We start from the raw sequence: 23,789 nt of genomic DNA on the forward strand, positions 1-23,789 counted from the left end.
AGAATTGAAAGCAAACTGAATGTTAAATCAAAAAGCATGAAAGAGGGAGCTCTTCTTAATATTTTGACACCAAAATCATGTCGATACACCTTACCGGCTGCGCGTAAAGCCACCCACGCTTTAACTTGACAGACTGTAGTTACTCTTTTACTTAAGTAGCAAGAAGAATTTCTTAATGAAATAAATTTTTTAATTTTCTGGCTGTAAGTCTGCTAAATTGACTGTGGGATAAATACACTCTAACTCGTATAGAAAATACTTATACTTATACTTACTGGATTTGTACATGACAGTCCAATCTTAAAGTTGAAGTTATATGTGAGGTTGTTTTTTATTTAAAAGCATCAGAACTTCTCACCTTTTTTAATATCTGATCGTATTTATGGGTTTTAAGTTTTTACTATGATACTTTGATTGAATGTACTAAAATATTAGTCTATGATGATTGCTAAATTGACATGCTGCAGTGCTACCAACCCGCAAAAGTGATTATTCACTGAATCAATAAGTAACCTTTCACTGATTGTCAGTGACCCCTTTCTAGCAATTTGAATCCGTGAAATTTCACTAATTCAAATTTAGAGAGTAGTTCTATAACTCTATAAGAAAATTAATAACTAACAGATGATAAATATATATTTCTAATGGAATGTATATTCTTAAATTTATTTATAAGTTTTCGATATTCTGCCATTTATTTGATGTTTTTTAATTTTTATAATTATAGTCAAACTTTTAAGCAATTAGTCAAGTAGATTGGAAAACCGAATAAACATCTTTCACACCCATTGGTCCAAAAAAAATTATTTTATTTTTTTAATAACTACTTTTTACTGAATTATGTATTTTCAGTTATCGAATTTCAATACACAAATCTATCAATGTTTTTATACTTTTACATGGAGGTGTTATTTTCTCGGAAAAGCTATTGAATAAGCCACATTTTTTTATGGCCCAACCTGATAAATTTGGTCAATATCGAAAATAAAGACAAGAAAAAACATGACAAAGTTTTAGTACCAAATCGCATGATAAAAATTGTTTGGTTATAATATCCCATCCAGAAGCAATAAAATTAATGTGATCATAAACCAAAATTTGTGTGTAATACAGGCTGATGTGGACATCGCAGTAGCAGCTGCGAGAGCAGCGTTTAAGAGAGGAGCAGCATGGAGAAAAATGGATGCTTCCGCTCGTGGAGAAATGATACGAAAGGTGACATCAAATTAAAAAATTTTTTTTATGTAATGAAAAAAAGTTTCACTTTCGTTACGGCATAATTCACGCCTATTTTTAAAATAAGTCTCTTTCCTGATAGAATTTTTTGTGACTTATTCTAAAATTTCGGAAAAATAAATATTTCCTTAGAAACTGTTTTCTGCATGTACTATTTATTGGATGTAATAACAGGAAACTAAAGCTCTGTTTCCAGTTTTATTCTAAGTTAATAAACGATAAAATTGCACTTTTAATACAAAATAAAAATATTAATTGGCCGCAAAGACCTATGTTGATATATTTGAACCATTTCCTAAAATTTCAGCAAAGTATTTACTTTTCAAATTATAAAGCCGTCCAATATAAACCATGTAAATAGCTACGTGAAACTTTGTACATCCCTCGAGTTAAAATATAATTTCTAATTATTATTTGAACTTAACAGTTGGCAGATCTTTTGGATGAAAATGCAAGTGAACTTGCAAGCATACAATCATTGGAAAATGGAAAACCTTTTGCTAATTCATTCGAGGAAGTTCAGAGGTCAGCTAAGGTATTTCGTTATTACGCAGGCTGTGTTGATAAAATTCACGGTAGCACTATACCAGCCGGTAAGATAATTGAAATGTTTTATTAATGACAATTGTTGACAATTCATAGTTTTTGTTGCAAAATTAATTTTGTATTTATGCAGTCATTATTCTTCTTTTTTAATTATTCATCTCAATCATAGGACACACATATTTATCAACATACCTAATTATATACATAACCAATACCTAGCAAACTCGAGGCAGACTTGCTAATCGATATTATTTCATAGAATGTAGTTAACACTGCTTTAAGCATTACTTATAGCAGTTTTATATATTTTGGTTACCTCATATATTTTATCGTTTTTTTTTTACACATAGACAACAGAAGTATTTTTGTCGTCTCTCACATATCAAAGCTAGAGGTACAGTTAAAACTATTTAACTTTTATTATCATTAGATGATATCATCACTGTTGAAATTGATTCGATGTGTTGGTATCATGGAATTAATAAAATCTCCTTGAATACCAATGTCTGAATTCGTCATTCGGAGGACAAAGCAAAATAATTGTTGATTTATGAAAACCTTTTCTTTGAATTGAAACAACTTTTTTATTTGTGCAATAGAAAACTATTATCAGCTTGCTAATAGTTTGAGATTTCCATTCTGTATGATTATTCTTAACATAATATTGCTATTAGAACATTTACCATGGTTGCTAATGTACTAAGAAGATCAATAAAATGTCAAAAAATTTTAAACGCAGAAAAAATATCCCAAAAAATTGTCAATTTTTCTATTTTCTGTAATTACGCGTGCAGAAATTTCTCCGGTTGGCCCTAATACAACAAGGTTTCTGGTCGGATCCCGGCTGGGCTACCCCTGGCTGGGTTTTACGAACAGGAACCGGGCGGGAGCCGATCGGGCTACAATTTTCTCGAATCAAATATTCCGGGGCCGCCGGTTACTGGCCGGGCCAACCCTGGTTATTTCCCATGGTCGGGAGCCGGCTGGGCACTGATCAGGTTAATGTTTTTTGTAGAAATTAAACATTTTTTAAGTGCCGTGATATTATTAAAAACGTGATTATGGGTGCTAGATGAATTATTATTTGAAAATTATAATTTAAAGATTTATTAGATCAGTGAAACAAAAATGAGCTTTTTTAAATTATTTAAAAAAAAAACATAAAATTTTAACAGTTTAATTTAACATTTGAAATTAAACTGTTATCGATTCTTCTATGTGCAACAATAGAAATGATACAATTTTTATAAACTTCTCTATATTCAGACAATATTTAGCATGTACAATTTCAAATTTACCGCCATATATAGCGCCTGCTCTATCTGTCGTCTGCATAGACACTCAGTAATTTTCAGTTTCGCACCTGGAACGAGGATGCTGCTTGCACTCACGTCGCGTCGTCTCTTCGAAGTTCGCAAATAAAATCGAGACTCGTGGTTAAAATCAACCTTATTTCAGTAATTAGTTTGAAACCCCCACTTAGTGCGCGAATAATAATTATTTTTAATTAAAGTATAGTCTTGTGTATACAGTTTTTACTTTTCTTCCTTCCTGTTCTTCCTTCCTATTCTTAAATTACCACGTGGCTTCCAAATTGCTATGAGATTCTATCATCAGGGAATAACATTCGACTCCAAGTTTCTTGCCAGAACTGGTTCACTTGATTTGACTTTTAAAGTTCACTGTAATCTTTAGGATGAGCCTTAAAAGACAAAACAAGTTACCAATTTCTCTCTTGAAGCAACATTTCTTAACCGCTTTTTGGCCGGATTAACCGATCGGATCCCGGCCGGTGTTGAAGCTGGGATTCGACCAGTTTACCGTGACGTTTTTAGCCGGATCCTGGCCGGATTCCCCGACCAACGCCCAGCTTAAAGCGGGGCCATCCGACTGGGACCCGACCGAATCCCTGATTGGATACCTACACGGGTATCGACATTATAAATTTAAGATAATTTTTTTTCATAGCGCCGATAGTTTTTTTTCTTGAAACGTACTTATCATATCTATAAATATGTAAAGTGGATACTATGATTCAGACATACATAGGTCTACAACTTTTGTCAACACCTCAGTATTGTAAACTGTTAGGAGACTTGAAAATAATTTTTTTCTCGTTTTCTTCTTGTAACTCCAATAGGTGTATTCAATGATGATACCAACAATTATTGACTCATTTTTAACTATAAGGGGTGTTAACAAATCTTTGTTTCTTTTGGGTTAAAAATAAATCGCGAAGAAGGAGATATAAATAGAATAATATTTAGAGGACGCACATCTCAAAGCATAAAACAATATACAGGATATAAAAGATGCGGCTCGTTAAAATGAGTATTTTTAGTTAATAATTTATCATTTAGTTATGCATATTGAAGAAGGTATGCAAAGTAAATTATTATAATGAAGCATTAATAATCTATAACACTTACTAGGATGTTTTTCACAAACATTTACATTATTTTTAGTTTTATGAAAACAATAATTGATATAAACATGAAAAATTACAATATTTGAAATATTGGTTTGAATAAATTGTGTTTCTTTACATATAACTATATAAAAGGTACGCATGTTTTCTTAAGTATGCATTCTTTAAAAAAAATAATAAACAAATGATGCACATTTTAATAAGCTGCATTTTATTTGTTGGATATAATTTTGCTTTAAATTGTGCCGCATGCAAAATAAAATTGATTTTTTCTTGAAAAGAGATGAATTTTCGATTTTTTTTTAAATACCTTTTGTTGCTATGAATGAAAAATGCGTTTAAAGAATAGATAGCCTATATTATTTTTCTCATTTAAAAAAATTATCGGATATCTTATCAGCTGATAAGAAAAGTGACGTAATGTAAGTTCTATAAATAGATACGACTTTACTGAATGCAACTGAGAAAGGTTTATATGGTTACGAACGTTCATTTTGAAATAATACAAGCATAACAGGCTTTTGAAAATAAAATAACATTTTTTATTTGGCAAATTGCATTATTTGTCCTAAATTATGAAAAATAGCTGTTCAAAAAATCGTTTTTTTGTTCCAGCGCACAGTGGTCCCAATTTCGAATATGCTGTTTAAAATCGACTAAAGCTTATAATTCTTAATCGATTTTGATGTTTTTCCTTACAAAGGCTCATTCCTCAAAATTAAAGACAAAACATCGTCTGTAAATTATTTTTCTGAAATCCTTATATTATACTCGATAAAGTTTTTGTGCGTCAGAATCAGTGCAAGCACACTTGAGGAGTATAAATAATTAATTTAGGATTGAAGCTAATTGTTATGAATCAATTATATAAAAAAAAACTTGGATAAGGAGCTCAACAGGAGAGAAAAATGTCTTGTTAACTAAAAGTGCTCAAGTACTAATAGAAATAATACCCTGACAAATAATGACTAAATATTAACAATGACTTTTTTTATAGACATTACAATACACAAATCGTACATTTTTTATTTTTTTCGTACTTATATATTGTTTTAAATCCATATTTATTTTTACATTTTTTTCACACTTCAACATTGTTTTTCCCAGAAAACTTATGACGAATATTTTTTAAATGATTAATAATCAAAGAACATTACCAAAATTAAACTCATCTTATTGCTAATAACCTGAGTTACGAACAGGTTCTTAAACTAGTCACTTTCATACATAAAGAAAATGTTCTCTACTATATTCAATTGTACATATCAGAATAACAATTTCCCATTGAGTTAAACTATGTGTTTGATTCTTAATTGTTATTGTTACGAACAAATTAATTAATTAATATTGTACTGTAACAGTTTTTCACATAAATAAGCTATTTTTCCCTATTAAGAATTTAAGATCCACTATGGATTAAATTGAATAATAAATTATTTCAAATTAAAAAAATACTATTCTTGATAAGTAATTATTTAAAAAAAGAATACTGCAAGTAACTTATTTCGGAATTCGTTCATCATTAACAATAGTAAAAAATATTTAATATTTATAAATTTGTGTAATATTAATCAATTAAAAATACATCTTTATTTATTATGACAAAAACTACCTTTAGCTATTCATTAAATGTAAAAATTAATATTTATTTAATAATTTGTTGATAATAATAACGACTCAGAGTCAATAACGAACTTTCTTGATGAAATAGTTTTCTTTAATTTGTGGAATATTGTTTAGTAGAAAAATAATTTTTTTATGTGAGTGACTAATTTTAGAATTTTGTTTACCATTTTTATTATCACCAATAATAAATATTTAATATTTATAAATGTGTGTGATTAATAATCAATGGAAAAAATATTTTTGAATTTTTATGAGAAAAATTATTTTTAACTATGCAAGAAATATAAGAATGAATATGTATTTAATAATTTCATGAATTGTGGCGCCCCCTGCTGTCCGATTCACATTTTTTCGTTTCTGTAGGTTGTCACGCCTTTTAACAACATTCCCTGCGAATTTCAGCTTTCTCACTTTATATTTGTAAATGTTACGCAATCTTGAGTGTATCTGTTTTTTTGCGAATTTAAATTTTTGCAATGGATTTAATTTTGCAACAACGTGTGTGTATTAAATTTTGTGTTAAAAATGGATTCAATGGCAAAATGACTTTAGAAATGTTGAAAAAGTGTTTCGGCAACGATGCTCTAAAAAAAACAGCTGTGTATCAGTGGCAATGAACGCTTTACCAATGGACGTGAGTCCATCAATGATGATGATCGCAGTGGTAGGCCATCGACATCAAACACCGACGAAAACGTTGATAAAGTACAAAAAATGTTGGCTGAAAATCGTAAGTTAAAAATTCGAGAGTTGGCAGATGACAAAGAGTCTTACTTAGGTGTAATAAGGCGTATGGGTGAAGCAATTCGCTCTAAAAGAAAGGATCTCTGGAAAAACAACTCTTGGATTTTACACCATGACAATGCACCGTCGCATAATGCTATCATTATCCGTGAGTTTCTAACCAAAAACTCAACTAATACAATTCCGCAGCCATCAAATTCACGAGATTTAGCTTCCTGTGACTTTTTTTTTGTTCGATCGACTGAAAAAGCCACTACGCGGAACGTGTTTTAGCAGCCGATCGGAGATAATACAAAAATCGAAAACGGCACTGATGGGCATACCGAAAATTGAGTATCAAAAATGTTTTGAGAGCTGGATCAAGCGCTGGCATAAGTGCGTGGCAGTCAATGGGAATTACTTTCAAGGGGACCACATCAATATTCAAGAATAAACTTATATTTTTAATTTAAAAAATAAATTCCGGGAACTTTTTGATCAAGGTAGTATATGCATACGACAAAGATCCAAGAAGTCTAGAAATTTAGAAGCTTTGACTTTAAAACATTGAGTTATGTTTTCAATTTCAAATTGTGAAATTATTATATTTATATATTTCACATTATTCCATTCGAAATATTATCCTAAAACCAACTTAAATCTGACACGGACTCACCTGGATTTGATTCCATATTGTATGAAGCAGTCTCTCTGCATCTTTAATTTTTTTCTTTTGCAATCAGGTTCTACCACTTGTCGGCTTGATCTTATACCATTGGCACTTATGAGTCAATTGAATATATTTAACAGATGTATTGCTGAATCATAATTTTCTTGTTTGTAACAGATGGAGATGTATTCGTAATGACGAGAAAAGAACCCCTTGGAGTCGTGGGTGCAATTATTCCATGGAATTATCCAGTAACCATGGTGGGAATGAAACTTGGACCGGCCTTAGCTACAGGGTGTACGATCGTACTGAAACCTGCAGAGCAGACACCTTTAACAGCTCTTTATATTGCAAATCTCACAAAGGAAGCTGGTTTTCCCAAAGGAGTTTTAAATGTTGTTCCTGGTTATGGTGATCCAGCAGGCTCAGCTTTGGCTGAACATCTTGATGTCAACAAAGTTGCATTTACTGGTTCTGTGGGGGTCAGTACAATTTTTTTATTCAATTCATTCAGTCCAATTAGAATGTAAAACCGGCCCGGGAAATATTTCTGAAACAACGTTACTTGCAAAAAATATTCTGAGGAAAGTTAAGTACAAGATCTTTTCAATTTTGTAACATTATACGGAAAGAAGTTTCAAGAGATTATTTCGCGAAAGCGTGTGATTTTAGAGCTACAGTTTTTACGTGATTGATAGTTTTGGACTCTGTGATCTAAAAGCATAGAATACGAAAGCTGAGAGCGAAGGGGCGTGGCCTAATGCCTGAGACTTCGTAACTTATGCCTTCAAAGCAAGGGTTCCGAGATCTTTGTTCTCGCGCTAAAGCGTAACAAAATCAAGGATTAGTGCCGTAAATTAATCTCCCGAAATTTCTCTCAGTGCAGGGTTTAAAAAATTCTAAATACAAGTATTCAAATGTCAAGGTTTTTCCAATAAAGCATATGTAAGTATAAAAATTTTAATACGTAATACGTTTAGGACTGTATATTTCCAAATTACATTTTCACAGTGATAAGATATTAAATTATAATTTTGAATTTGAACCACTTTCAATATTGAAACATTTTAAACTGCAATTATCAGAAATTAAAACACTTTCGACTTGAAAGTGCTTGAAATGCAAATATTTAAAAATTAAACTATTCAAAATTAAGGAATAGGGTGGAGTGAAAATGCTAAAATTAATCAAATTGTTTGAACTTATGTGAATGAAAAAAAATTTCTGTTGGCGTCTGAAAAAAAGTAACAAATAAAATTTTGAAATGGGTTGATCTCATATGTTCTGTTTTTTCATTGGCAAAATAAAATTTTTGGAAATTCAAACAGATTTTCCTAGGTTTCAAAATTGTGCCTAATTTTGAATTTTTTTTAAATGCACAAAACTATGTTTTTTGTTGTTGTATTCAGTCATGTGCATATATTTTAGAAAAAGTTGGATATAATCCAAAGAAATATGTCATCTTTTTTTTGCGATTTCGAAATTTTTTTCGCGATTTCAGGACGTTTCAAACACTACGACACTTTTTTCCATGGCATCAAAATAATAACATGTTTCTATGGTTCACTACCAAAAGCTGTACATATGAAAAATCCGCCATAATTTTCAAACCAATAGGATATATTTTTTAGTTTTCAAATTTTTTAATCTTTAAATTTCGGATCTGATATTTAAGTTTTAAGAAAAGAATATTCCCAAAATTTAATTTTAAAAATATAAGAACTTTCATTTTTAACCAGATTTTTCTACAGTTGAAAACTTTTTAATTACAAACTTTCGAAATTTAAAGCATTCAAAAATTAATTACGCTAAATTTGAAATTTAATTTAAAAATTAAATTGTTTATAACTAAAGCCTTTAAAATTCAGTATTATTCAGATTTGAACAAATTGCTAACGTAAACATCTTCTTAAAATAGTTTTTAAAGATTTTCACATTGAAACGATCAAATTTGAAAAATTGTTAATAGTACAATCAAATTAGGATTTTTTTTAAAGCCTTGTAAAGTTGCAGGCTTATTTCTTAATCAATTGTTTGTTATTAACAAGAAACGTCAAATCTCAACATTTCCCTAACCCGTTTGCTTGAATTGTAACTTTAGATTAAGAGGTTCGTAAGAAGTATATATAAATTAGTTTTTAGAATATATAATAAAGTTTAAAATGTGATCTTAGCAAATATCCTGTGACAAATAGCTTATGAGAGATGAATTTATTAATTGAAATTGTGCGTTTTTAAGTGAAGACAAAGCGATGATGAATTTTCATTGTTGCAAAAAAAAAACCGTGGTGCTATTAGATTCTCAAATTGTGTAGCTGAAAGTATTAAAAAACTTTTTTTTTTATATTTCAGAAGCAAAAAATTATGGAGTGTGGAGGTAGCACTTTTTGCTTGTTTCAACATTCATTTTTTGTAAAAAATTCTGTTGGTTTCAATTTCGGTGAAATAACTAAAAGATTGTGCATATTCGGAAAAAATTAAGTTGAAGATATCAAAAATATTTGTCACATTGTTTATAAAAAATCGTTGTAACCAAAATGTTTTTTCATACTTACAACTGCCAGCAAAGTTTTGCTAAATCGATTATAAAATTTGTTTAAATATATCTGTTGTGACAAATATATTGCACATAGTATTTTAGGAAAAATAATTAAAATCCACCTTACTGAATACCATTTCGTTCAGATTTTCCTGGCAGCTGTAAGTATGAAACAAAAATTATTGTTCAAACGATTTTTCACAAACAATGTGACAAATATTCTTTATCTTATCTTTGCGATTTTTGTTTATAACAATGAAAATTCATTATCGCTTTCTGTTCATTGAAAAACGCACATTGTTAATTAACAAATTTATGTCTCATAAAGTATTTGTCGTAGGATATTCACTAAGGGCTCATTTTAAAGCTTATTTTATAATCTGAAAACATAATTCTATACTCTTTTTACGTATCTCTTAGTAGGAAATAACAATTTTGATATTCTACAAGATTTCAAATCTAATTTTTCAATTTTATAAAAACTCGATTTGGGAGAATTAATGATTAAACGTTAGATTTATAAATTAAACATTTAAAATGTGAAAACTTCCAAAAACCAATAAAATAAAAAAAAGATGCGTTTCACATTCAGCAGTCTAAAATTTGAGTCAGCTGAATTCAAATTGGACAATATTTTCGTAACGTTATTTAAAAGAAAAAAAAAATTGAAACTCCTTTACAATTAGAAATCTTTCGAGCTTTTGGTATAACTCGAACCTGAACCCAATTGAACTGTGATATTTTTTATGTTGCGATTCATTTTAAAAATATATTTACAAAATTTCACAGGTTGGAAAGAAAATAATGGAAATTTCTGCAAGAAGTAATTTGAAGAGGGTCACCTTGGAACTTGGCGGCAAGAGTCCATTGGTAGTTTTTGATGATGCAGACTGTGAGCATAAAATAATTTCTTATTTTGTTCCTCAAAAACGTTCTCCCCTAACAAGTGGGAATCAGCTTTATGTTTGATTTTTTTGGACATAATTGTTATATTTTGTCACAAAAAAAAAACAATTATTATCTCCCATTTATATTTTTGTATTAAAAAATGTTTGACGTTAATTTCTTATTTGGCTATAAATGAAATTATTTATGAATAAATTCGAATGTTTAGTGGAACTGGCTGTTACTTACACTACTCTGGCTTTTCTAAATGCCGGACAAATTTGTTTAGCCCCGACGAGAATATTTGTTCAAAGTAGCATTTACGACAAATTTGTGAGCATGGTTGTTAATAGAGCGTCGTCTTTAAAAGTTGGAGGACCTTTTGAACCTGATGCTTTCTACGGTTCTCAGGTAAAATTACAAAATATTTTCTTAATTACAAAAAGAGGATAAAACTAAACCAGAACATTTCTAATATTACTGTAAAAATTAAAGCTTCTGATTTCTTTTCATTTTTATAATTATAACGACCAATAATTACATGATCAGGATCAAATAAAAATCGTGATCAAAATTTTACATACTTTGCCTTTGTAGATCGACGATAGGATATTCAAAAAGGTTCTGGATTACATTGAAATTGGAAAACGAGAGGGTGCGAAATTGGAAACTGGTGGAAATCGCCACGGTTCTGTTGGATTTTTTGTTCAGCCTACAGTTTTCTCAAATGTTAGGGACGACATGACAATTGCTAAAGAAGAAGTATGACCTAATTATATTAAAATAATTTATTCATCTTTTATTAATTTCATGTTACTAGTTCTTAATGCAAAATTTTGCAGATTTTTGGACCTGTTCAGTCACTTTTTAAATTCGACACCTTGGAAGAAGTAATTAAAAGAGCAAACAATACAAGTTATGGACTGGCTTCTGGTGTTTTCACAAAAAGCCTTGATATAGCCCTAGAATTTTCAAAAGCAATTGAAGCTGGCACGGTTTGGTAAGATCCTAATATACTTTAACCGATATTTTGTTTAAGCCAAGAAAGAAATGGTTTCTCAATTGTTTATTAATCATTTCTGCTAACACCGATAAATGATGATTATGACAAAAATTACAGGGTCAACCAGTGGTTCAAACTCACGGGCCAGACTCCGTTTGGCGGTTACAAGCAATCTGGAATTGGTCGAGAACTGTAATTATATTTTTATTTATGCAATGAGAAACGTATAGAGTATTATTTATTGTACCTGAAATACATTCTGAATTATTTGTATTATTTTTTCAGCGGCATCGAAGCACTTGATAATTATATGGAAGTTAAAACGATCAACATCAAACTGCCAAGTAATCACTGAATGGATAATAATTTGGAAAGATTCAAATTAATTCTTGGGTTAACATAATCAATACACCTGAAGGAATATTATCATTTTAATTAATTGTAATTATGTATCACTCAATAAAATGTTCATTTTTTCACCTAAAATATTGACTTCTCGAACAGAATGTTGTTTAAAAAATAACTTTTTTTTCATAATTCTAAAAATTGGGGCCTCTTATTTAATCTCCTAAATTTTCAACTGGATACCTCTTTTTTGTAGCCGTATAAGTGATTCCAAAACTTTGTTATTAAGATCAAATTTGGGTAATAATAACAGAATATAACTGAAACTATTATATTATAGTTTATTGTAAGAATTGCAATCATTTTTAGTATAGCTTTAAAGCAAGAATAGAAAATTCTATTTTTACATTCTCATCAGAGAAGGTATTAGATTTATGTAAAATTTCACCCCTCTCCCAGTTTTTGTCAAATATCCACGTTTTGAGACCCCCTGAATCCGAAAAACGGGTTTTTAATGAATTTGTCTCTCTGTATGTATGATTGTCTGCCTGTATCTATCTATGTATGTATGTATGTATGCATGAAGGTATGTATGCGCGTGTGTGTATGTATGTATGCATGTCTCTATGCATGCCTGTCTGTCTGTCTGTCTGTGAACACGATAACTTTTGAAAAAATTAATCTATTAGATTGGCCTTTGGTACACTTATTTAGTGTCCTAAACTAAAGGTCAAGTTCGTTAGCCCGCCATTTTGGATGAAAATTCAAAAAGTGGGCACATTTTGAATATTTTTGAGACCAGTTTTTTCAAAATTCAAAAATTTTCTGTACGGTTATTCATAGAATTCAAAAAATTTAACAATTTATCTCCATGACTTTTTTCTATAAAAAGAAAATAATCAGAGTTAGAGCATTTTCAAAATCCATAAAAACAAACTAAAATGAACATTTTAAGCCAAACAACGCATGATATGAATAAAAGTCAGGAAAAGAAAAACTGTGCTTTTTGAAAGTCTTACAGGTCTATGATAAGAATTTTTTTAATTTGGCTGAAAAGTTGAACATTCCAAATTTGATCGTACCAAAAACAATGAAAAATCCAAAAATAATAAAAAATCAAAAAATTCCATTTTTTGATCAAACCATGCAAAATACGAAAAAAACGAACAAATGAGACAAAACTTGTTCATCCAAAAAAGAGCTATAATTTTTTATAGGACACGTAGTTTTTGCTTTAGTCGTAAAAAACACAGAAAAACGCTGGTGTTAAATTTGTTGCAGCTAAAATTTCATTGGGCTCCCAATGATCATTTGCAGAGTTGTGGAGTTCTGAACCGCGCTGGCAGCCACCTGAATACCTGTCAAAGAAACTATTCGCTTTGCGATATTAGCCTAAATAATTGTTAATAAGGAAACCAATTGAAACAATATTTACCTAATTTTCAAATTTCTTTCATTTAATAGGGCGTACCAGTCACTTAGAATAAAACTATAACTTCCTAATGCAACTTCCAAAAGTTAGGTTAGTCATGCCCGTCGACATTTAAATTAAAGCCGGGATGTATAGAAAAAGTCATGACCGTCTACATATACAATAAGGTATTTTCGCTCCAATCACTACCTCACTTCACTTCGTTGACAACTGCGGGGATAACAATTGACCAAATGCATGAGAATCGGTTAATTTTTGCTCTATTTTTCTAATATCTTCGTAGATAGTAATTTTTCTGTATAAGTGCAATTGAAAAATAGTTTTTCTTTTTTAGGGACTATTTAATGCAATAATAAAATCATAATAATTTTCATTTTTGCGTGCGTCAGGGTTGAGCGCTGGTTGTTGACCCTTTGAAGCGCGATTCAAAATTACATTAAAAACCATTCTTGTAATGGTTTCTTGTAATGGTATTCGGATGTCATATAGTAGGTTTTGACTAACCTAACATTTGGATATTACATCACGCCTAGTACTATTCTTATTCCAAAACTATTTAGTCGCTCGTAAATGGGAGGAAATAAAAAGTTAGGTGATTATTATTATAACTTACCTGCTTATTAACATCTGTTTCACTCAAATAACGACCAACAAAATGATCTTGATAGGTGACTTACAGTTTGTAGACGACACTTCACGTTGCACGGGATGAGAAAAAACAGTGTCTAAATGATGCTTTTCCCCTAGATTCTCCGAATGAACCCGTGTGGCTCAAATTTGTTGCAACTCTATTGAACACCGATTTCGGTGTACATTGGAGGATCGGCGACTTTCTGTGAATAACATTCTTAATAAAAATGAAACGCGTTTACATATATCTCTACTTTTTAACTTTTAACCCCCTTGTAAATAATATTCATTAATAAACAAAAATTATTCGAACATCTAATTTAATTTTTCATATTAAGAAAAATTAGTGATACATTTTTAATTAAATTAATTAAGCGTGCCTACCTTATTTTTTTAAATGAAAAAAAAACATAAACTCCCGCCAAAACATCTGCGATGCAAAAAATCGGATGAGTACAAATATATAAATTTGTGAAACCAAAGTTGGCCAAGTAATTTGGAAAAAAATTATTCATGATCAAATATATAATAAAACTTTTATAATGTGGTCTACAGAAATTTTCATATAAATATTGAGAAGCCATATTAGACATCAAAGGACTTGGAGGGAATGAATGTTATAAGCAACATGATTTTAATAAAAAATTACTTGGTATAAGAGATTGATGGTACAATATAATCATGTTAAGTTTCATAGATCTAACGTGGCTTTTTAAAATTTATTCAATAATTTCTTTAGGGCTCTTTATAAAAAATGTCTTATTATTTTATGATGAATATGTTTGCCAAATTACTTGCGCTTGTCGTACTTTAATTACCTCATTTTACCTTTTCATCATTGTACATAATTTTAATTAAAAAATTTTAACTAATTTATAAGAAAATAATTTTATTTGCATACAAATTTAAAACATGCATTTTTAAGACATTGAGATAAAAGCAGAAATGATGATTATTTCTGATGTTCTTTTAAATTCAAGAGATCATTGAAATTGATACTATTTTTGCAATATCTAATAAAACAATAAACAAATTTACGTCTCACGGCACATCCACGTAAGTATCACTTTTTACAAAATACGCTTTGTTGGTTTAACATTTCTCTAAAATTCCGCCGCACATTATGGTCGAAATAAATCTGATTTTATAATTATTTTAGCAATTTTTATTTGAATAATTTTTTTGATAATTCGACATACAAAATAAATAATATCTCCATACGATTATGACGAAAAATTACATGAAATCCATGTAATGTACAATTTTTTTCTCCCCACAATATGTTTGATATAGTATGAATATCAATCCTATACAGGGGGGCCAAACCCTGGGGGGCGGGTGGGCGCTCGCACCACCCGTTTTGAGAGGGGGGGGGTCCCGAAAATTAGTAAATATATTGTGTGAATAAATTAACTGCAAATGTACGAAAAATAAGGGGAAATAATTAAGTAAAGAAAGTGAAATAAAACAGAACATGCACAAATCCATAATTCACACGATTAAATTTATATTTATCAACAGGTTCGCACCATTTCGTATATATCTTTGAATTTTTAAAAGTATAAAAAATAATGCTTCTAATATATTCCTGTACTGTATGCGAGCATAAATAAAACGGGTATAAAAATTTCATTTAGAGAAAAAGTAGATTAGAGTTCAATAACTAATCATTTTTTTCAAATTGGCAATTATAAGTGGTGCAAGAACGTATCTTGTTTAATTCTGTCGATTACAACAAATATATCGTAAAAAAATATTGATTAATACATTTTGCATAAACAGTTTTTTAGAAATCCAATACAAATTTTGTCTAACTTTTATCAGGCCGGCCATGTGCTCGCATCCATACATCATTTTTCAACCTATAATATTAATTTAAAGTATTTTTAGATTTTCAGATCACTTTCGAGTAATTTAAACATTTTTCTTATTTCGACCTCAATATTTAACAATGATATAATAATAAAAATTGAATGATGAATAAACGTTGTTTCTTAATGTCAGTAGAAGTTTGTACTCCTTAGGTGTTAGTGCCGCTGAGTAGAACCTTAAGTTATTTTAAATAACTGATAGAAATAAATCATTCAAGTCCTACCAATTTAAGTGTTTAATATTGATGTTAAATAGTATATTAGGGATTTAGTTTCAAATTATTTGCAATGTAATTTGATCTCTTATACCTTTTTCTATTCAAATTGCTGAATTCCTTATTGTATAGAAAAATTATTATCAATTATTTATTTTTAAATTAGGCCAGAAGAAATTTCTCTAATTTGATGTTTGAAATTTTGGCGCGCTATTCACGTATATCAAGAATCTATTTGCTTCATAAGTGCGTGAGGAAATAAATGTTTTTTCACGTAGAAATTTATCATCAATGTTATCATTTTCATAATTGCTCTTGTTATTTTTATTTTATTTTTTCGCTCATCACATTCTTTTTCCTCAAAAAAAGGGGAGGGGGTGCCTGTCTGAAGTAGATCTGCCCGACCTGTTTCACATAGGACTGGCGCCACTGATTCTATATCATGTAATTGTTTATTTATAATTCGTCGCGAATTGAGTTCATACAGAAATGGTGAAACATATAGACTATATGTAATTTTTCTACTTAAATCGAATGGCTTTATTAGTTTTTCCGTAGCTCACATTTTTAAGTAAGTAGAAAAAGATTCTTTAAAAAAATCTATTACTTTTTCGTTATTATTTTTCAAAATACTTTCGACAGAGTAATTTTTGTGAGTTTTGAAAAACTGAAAGAATGGAAATTGTTCACTGTTGAGCCTTTCATTTGCCTGGTAACATTTTTTGGGCGTTTCACTAATATAGTTCATGTTAATTCCAGTTAAAAAAAACAACAATTTTCCTGGCACTCCCACGATTTTATCAAAAGACGATCAGGTGTTTTTTGTTACTGCGCTAGTTGTATTTTTGAATGAAATGCGTTACGGATCTTGGAGATATGGATTGTAGTTGCGGCAGACAAATAAAAGTTGGTGACGAGCACATGATTATAAAAACGAGGAAAGTGTGAGGGGAGCACGTCACATTGTGTGTAAATATCATTTAGCTGATAATTTTGACCCGTTATCGGTCCTCAGTTCAAGGCAGTACCATGAGTTTGAGTAAGTTGTGTACGCGAGTACGAACCACTAAATCGCGGCTTATTCCAATTTCTTCCGGATTTCAAGATGTCGCAAGAAATATGCACTTCACCTATGTTCCTGATAAGGAATTACAAAATGCCGGTAAATTAACTTTTATTAATTTCACACATAACAACATACACTATTTTAAAATTTTTCTCTATCAGCAATTCGTAAATACTTTTTCCAGTTTTAGTTCAACCAGAGTATATGCAAGTTGAATATTTCCCAGCTCATGTGTATAACTTGTTTACATTCTTTATTCAATGTGATATTATACATCATAATAATATTCTTTCTCACAAGATGCATATTTATTTTAATATTTTATTTTTTATGATACATATACTATAATTTGTATTTATGCATATTTTTATAATACAGTTTTACTAATATATTGTAGTATTTTACATTTAAAAACTGCATTATCTTGAATATTTTATACATAATGCTTTTTTTCATACAATTATAAATTCCGAAGAGGAAAATGTGGGAGGGGTTATTCTTATGATTTAACGATTTCTGTTCCTATTATACTTTATAGGTGAAACCAAAAGGTTAAATATGTTTCAAGCAATAAATAACGCTCTTGGGCTTGCTATGGAAAAAGATTCTTCTGCAGGTAAAAAAGATTATAGTCTTTTCGTAAATGTATGTTCATAATATTTTACTGTACTCTAAAAAATATTTTTTTCCCTTGACTTTATAAATTTAGTAATCCGTTATTTATTTTTTAAGTATATGTCATAATATAAAATATTATAATCCAACATATAAAATTCTTTTCTTTAACACAAAATAAATTTTCTCCCTTAAATTATTCATTAGTAAAACTTAGAATTTTATTTATTTTTATTTCTAATTTTAGTAATTTTCGGTGAGGATGTCGCATTTGGTGGAGTATTTCGATGCACTATGGGATTGCAAGATAAATATGGTGCTGATCGTGTTTTTAATACACCCCTTTGCGAACAAGGAATAGCAGGATTTGGAATTGGTTTGGCAAATCTTGGTGTCACTGCAATCGCTGAAATTCAATTCGCCGATTACATATTTCCGGCCTTCGATCAGGTACGAAAATTCCATCAAATCAAACATTGTATTATTGATTGTAGATTGCTTTCTTAGCTCCAGTTCATACATAAGCCGATAATACAAACTTACATTTATACCGACTAACGGTAATAAGAAACTGTACTTTGACGGTAAAACAAGAAATACAATTTTATTTCTTTTAGTAATGATTTTTTGTTGTATAAAAACCGTTTCTTAATTAAGTATTTTTGTGCTCAAATTAAAATTAAAGAAAAATAGATTGCTTTTACAATTTTTTGAACAATTTCTTCCTTATCGACAGTTGGTAAACGAGGCGGCGAAGGTTCGTTATCGAAGTGGCGGTAATTTCGATTGTGGAAAACTAACAGTGCGAACACCTTGCGGTGCTGTGGGACATGGTGCTCTCTATCACTCGCAAAGTCCTGAAGCTTACTTCGCCCACACTCCCGGACTCAAGGTTACTATCTCACAATTATTATGCATCATTATTACATGTCATGTTTGAAATTATGGATTATTTTTGCTTGCTACAATGCAAACTAATCCTCCTTTGATCGACATTTCATTATCCAAAAGTCATGGTTTTATCGACCTATTCCCTGTGCTAAAGCATGACAATTTGTGAAAAAAATTATTCAATGAATTTGATTTATGTTCCATAAATGGTCATAAAGGATTATGAAGGACTATAAATATTCGTCGAAAATCCATTATCCAATTTTCAACGAAATATTTTCTAACAAAAAATGATTTAGACTTCAAAATAATGGGATGATAATCCGGGACGCATCCAATTTAAAAAAAATCCCATTATATGGCGGCTAGAATAATCGAAAAAACTGATCTCAACATGTTTTTAATGGAATTATCCTAAACTTCGTTAAACAATGAAGTTTATCAACAACAGGTATGTGTGGTTTATTGTATAAACTTTCAAACAGATTACAAAGTTTAACGCCAATACCAAATACAAACAAGAATTAAAAATGAAAAACCGTAATCTAGGCTCACTGGATTCTAGAGTCTTCTCTGAAATTCATTTTGTCAATATGTGTTCGATAGTGTTGATTGTCTTAGAGAACGAATAAAAAGGTCAACTTAAAGTAGATAGTGTATAATGATTATAAGAACACATTGGGAAGAATCAATACTATATCTAGAACGAACGTACATACTAATAAAAGACACTCTCCTTTTCAAACTGCATGACCTGCACATACAATTATAAATATACATATCGAGACATCAATAATTAAAAATAATAATAAATATTCAGATGAAGAAATTATTTTTATAATTAATAATTTTCTAAGAGAACAATAAATTATTTGATTGGTGCTAAACAAGGGCGGATCTAGATAGGTGTGTTTGAAACGCCCCCCCCCCCCCTCCGACCCGAGATTGAAAAAACAAAATATATATCTATAATTTGTATAGCACGTTTTTTTCTTAATTTCATTGGCAACTTTGTGCCCTCTAATTCTTACTGAATTTTTTCGTGAGCTCATTTAGAGGTTATCGAAAAATGAAATAAGACGATTTGAGGAGAAAAAACCAAGGAAAGATTTTCATTTTTGATAAAGAACAGTTGAATTTAACAAGAGAAGACGAGTTTTTTAACCAAATACTTGAATCCTTAACAAAGAAAAATTTCTCAGTCTTAAAAAAAAATGTTTATCCAAAATATATAATTTTGGAGTCAAAAGACCTTCTACTTAAAACAGTTGAATTTTTAAGCACATATTTGAATGTTCAACTAAAGAATCTAAATTTTTAACCAAGAAGATTAATTACACAGGCACATGAAAAAAGTCTGTTCCACCAGACGAGATAAACATTTCTATACGTTTTTGGGGTCGCTGAATCCGAATCCGGGGTTGGTTTGACTAGGTCAGATCGTATTTCGTTCCCCACCTCAAAAAAATGATGAAAGCTGGAACATTCATGGAAACACCCAGAAAGCAAAGCGGTTATATGATTCCAGGGTCGCTGAGTCAAAATTTAAAGGTTATTTGACTCGGCGAGGCAGCATTCCATTCATAACCTAAAAAAACATTGACAACTACACCTAAAGGGGACGTGTAGAATGATTCGTTCTGCCTTGCAGTTGGGCGTGAGGGTGTGTCAAGGACAGTTTTCGGTGTTTAAATTCATTTTTTTCAAGGTTATGAATGGAATGCGATCCCGCCGAGTCAAATGACCTTTAAATTTGGACTCAGCGACCCTGAAAACATATAACCCCTATGCTTTTTGGGCTAGGCTATTTCGCTTTAAAAAACTCAAAGATTTCTATCGGTAGGTTGTTCCAACTTTCATAATTTTTTAAAGGTTAGGAATGAGATGCGAACTGACTGACTCAAACCAACCCCGGATTCGGATTCAGCGACCCCATAAATGTATAGAAATGTTTATCTCGTCTGGTGAACAAGACCTTTATTTTCCATGTGCCTGTGTTATCTGCTCTAAAAACGAATTCTTAACGGACTATATAAATTTTTAACCTCTACAATGTGCATCGTCGACGTGGTAACAATCAACAACGTTTTCAGATTAAGACCTTTGATTGAGATTACCAAGTAATCCGCGTATTCCTGGGTAAAATACCTTTCTTTATTTATCCTGCGAAAGAGGCCGTCCGAAACAATGCACAGAAGGAGTAACAAGACACCCCCTGTGGGCATTCTGGCGGTGCTAGTCTCCTGACTAGGCCTTTGCTCCATCTTATTTCGAGTCGCCCCGCCTGCTTCCTATCCAGACTACTAGCTGATTTTGCACGCCAAATCTGAAGGCACCCTATATGTCCAAGAAGGTGCCCACAGCATACCCTCCCTGTTTCAGCTGCTACTTCCAGTTTTCCAGGGCTGCATTGAGTTCAGCTTTTCTCTGATATTTCTCTCGGCCAGTTTCTCTAGCGTTTCGAGACTGAAAGACGTTAAACTGAATGACCGTAAATCTTTTGTGGGAGTGTAGCTCTCCTTTCCAGCTTGAGTTCACTGAAAGCCCGGGAATCAAACTTCTAGCTGGTAATTCAGCGTTGCTTCTTAGTCTTCGGTAAATTCACTATCAGCGATCCTTATGCGCCTGAGGCGAGCTTCCGGATTTTTTGCCAGGATTTCTAAATCCTTATGTTTTTATTGACTTTATACTGAGCCATATTATAAATGCCCTAGTGTGAAGGCAAATTAGTTTCCCTGACTTCTCTTTCCTGAAACAGTGATTAGGAAACAAAATCGCATCCATCCCCTTGACATATATGCATGAATTTGGTGCTTTTTCGTGTGATTCCTTATATATGCAGCCACACTCTCCGAAAAAACTAACCCTTCTCCTGTATAACCAGAGTCTTTGGATTAGGAAAATGCTTGCCGGCACCACTGCACATTTATATGTACCATAAAAATTCCCGCACAAGCTATTCATAGGTTAATTCGGGGTATCTGCGGATGCTTCTGGTCTCCTACGGAGCCCTCTTGGCTTACCCAGATGGTGACCCTACACAGTAATACAAGATGATGAATTTTAAATGTAGATGAATTTCATTTCTGCACTAAATTAAGTAAGTCGCTTAATTTCAATCAGAAATGGAACTTAAGTACAGTGTCTCGTATCTGATATGCGAGTAATATGATAATTAACTGACAGGTATGTTGAGTTTGGGTTAATTTTCATTCGCGTGCACTGAAATTCAATTTGTGCTGGCAGAAAGGCGTGCGCGAAATGCGATGCGGCGATGCGCAAACACCTAAACGGCTTTCGGCGATTTTAGAAGAGGAGTCAAGAGATCAGCTGAGAGTAGCCAATATGGCGTCGATAGAGCTGGATACTAGCGATCACCACTGAGCTCATGATAGTTGTTTCGTCAACGTTTTCTATTTTGATATATGTACTCAGATCTATAACGGATTTTGGGTATAAATAGAATAATAGTACATATGTGATAAAAAAAGATATGAAAAGGGATTGAAGATTGACGTTCTGTACCTGGTATCTTGAAATGGATATAAGTTCCTTGTTTAGTGTCATTAAGTTCTTTTTTAATTTCACACGCACGTGTTGACGGAAGGTCAACAATCTTTCTGTCTTTAGTTAACCTATAAACTACATTTTACGTACATAAAGCAGCTGAATTTCAACCAAGCGCGTTACTTAAAGTCATGTTATCATCATCAGTTGACTTTCAACTGGCGAATGATCCTTTTGGTTACATCTGAAAGTCAACCGCCTTTTTCTACTTCTACTTCTACTTTTCTACCGGTAATCTAGATACGCGAGGGCTGTGATTGATGTTTCGGGGAGTCTTGCAGCTAGAATCCATCCCGTAGGTAGGGTCTCTCTGTAATACCTTTGGAGATCCCCTCACCCCAACGTGATGAAAATTTTGTTAAATCTAGAGCCTCTCAGCCTGTCAAGCTGTTGACACGAATATAAGGCCCTATGTTTCCGATGCTTTCTGCCTTTATAATTCCCTGTTCGGGGGAGTATCTTTAGAGTCCTTCCTTCTCTTGCCCATAGAACCAGCATGCTGAGTTGCTCCAGATGATGTTGCGGTACCCAAGATATATTGCAAGGAGTCTTCGCTGCTGTTTAAAAGTTGCACTGTGCGGCCTGTCATTTTCGGGTGGTTCTTGTTATTGGTGTTGAATATCTTCACAACTCATGGTAGAGTGGCTCCTGAGGAGTCGGCCGCCTTTGACGGTGGGTTAGAGTTGAGTCCCGGGTCGGCACTCTCCTTATTTTTTTTTGTATGTCGCTCATTTTGGTTCCACGAGTAGCTAGGAAAATGTTGCATAACCTCTGCAGAGCCCCGCTTGCAAAGGACCGGTACACATATTATGGGACTTGACTTGATATCCCGAAGTCTCCTTGAGACACCTCGTTTGCCATTCAGCCCTTGACACAGCGATCACACCATGACTTGGGAGCACGAGAACGTGTGTTTTTGATATTTCAAGAAGGAAAGATTGATCCTTAGTTTAAGTCCTATATTCTGGAGTCCATCAACCCATCAGCTAAATAGCTACATGATCCCGAAGGAGAAAACAAATGGTTCATAAAATAAAAAAGTATATATATTTTGTGTGATTCTTTCAAAACAATATTAACTAAAATATTCTAAAAAAAATCTCAGAAAGAGCAAGTATTATTGAAGAAAAAATAATTAATATTACTTTGCATAAAATGGATATAGGCTAACATTCAAGTATAATATTTGAACAGAAGTATTGCAAAACTGAGATTTATTTTTCACCTATCGAATAAATAACCGATAATATCTGTAACTATCGCACGACACTATTATTATCAGGTATGATATATTCTGCTTAGCTGTAATTGCGCTTGAATCATGAAATTCGATTTCCAGACATTAATTACCCATCGTTAACCCCTTTTAATTATCTCCACATAAGAATATAACTTGAGTCTTTTCACACGATCGACACATAGAAGGAATGGAATTTAACCTGCCTCATGCGATTTTATTAGGAGTTGCAAATGGTGCAATTTTATCGAAATGTGAAAACTG

At 31.6% G+C, this 23,789-nt stretch overlaps 3 protein-coding genes across 4 annotated transcripts in view; 2 read left to right on the top strand and 1 right to left on the bottom strand.

The window, feature by feature from the left end:
* The window catches only part of LOC117181456, a 141,126-nt gene extending 133,592 nt beyond the window's left edge, over window positions 1-7,534 (bottom strand). For both annotated transcript variants that reach the window (XR_004468128.1, XM_033374115.1), the window contains exon 1: window positions 7,236-7,534. Coding sequence is in view for 1 of the 2 variants with exons in the window: in XM_033374115.1 (XP_033230006.1) it covers window positions 7,236-7,251 (16 nt within the window). In the remaining variant the exon portion in view is untranslated. The remainder of the gene's footprint in view (window positions 1-7,235) is intronic.
* LOC117181454 (retinal dehydrogenase 1-like) overlaps window positions 1-12,142 on the top strand; it is a 15,895-nt gene extending 3,753 nt beyond the window's left edge. The window contains exons 3-11 of the mRNA XM_033374114.1: window positions 1,114-1,215; window positions 1,664-1,829; window positions 7,407-7,711; window positions 10,558-10,660; window positions 10,883-11,064; window positions 11,251-11,415; window positions 11,496-11,653; window positions 11,774-11,848; window positions 11,942-12,142. Coding sequence (XP_033230005.1) covers window positions 1,114-1,215; window positions 1,664-1,829; window positions 7,407-7,711; window positions 10,558-10,660; window positions 10,883-11,064; window positions 11,251-11,415; window positions 11,496-11,653; window positions 11,774-11,848; window positions 11,942-12,011 — 1,326 coding nt within the window. The 3' untranslated portion in view covers window positions 12,012-12,142. The remainder of the gene's footprint in view (window positions 1-1,113; window positions 1,216-1,663; window positions 1,830-7,406; window positions 7,712-10,557; window positions 10,661-10,882; window positions 11,065-11,250; window positions 11,416-11,495; window positions 11,654-11,773; window positions 11,849-11,941) is intronic.
* A 4,429-nt stretch (window positions 12,143-16,571) lies between these two features.
* LOC117182188 (2-oxoisovalerate dehydrogenase subunit beta, mitochondrial) overlaps window positions 16,572-23,789 on the top strand; it is a 25,167-nt gene continuing 17,949 nt past the window's right edge. The window contains exons 1-5 of the mRNA XM_033375249.1: window positions 16,572-16,720; window positions 16,909-17,311; window positions 17,754-17,831; window positions 18,078-18,280; window positions 18,567-18,722. Of these exons, the coding sequence (XP_033231140.1) occupies window positions 17,179-17,311; window positions 17,754-17,831; window positions 18,078-18,280; window positions 18,567-18,722 (570 nt within the window). The 5' untranslated portion in view covers window positions 16,572-16,720; window positions 16,909-17,178. The remainder of the gene's footprint in view (window positions 16,721-16,908; window positions 17,312-17,753; window positions 17,832-18,077; window positions 18,281-18,566; window positions 18,723-23,789) is intronic.

Source organism: Belonocnema kinseyi, chromosome 10 (assembly GCF_010883055.1).
Source record: "Belonocnema kinseyi isolate 2016_QV_RU_SX_M_011 chromosome 10, B_treatae_v1, whole genome shotgun sequence".
NCBI lineage: Eukaryota > Metazoa > Arthropoda > Insecta > Hymenoptera > Cynipidae > Belonocnema > Belonocnema kinseyi.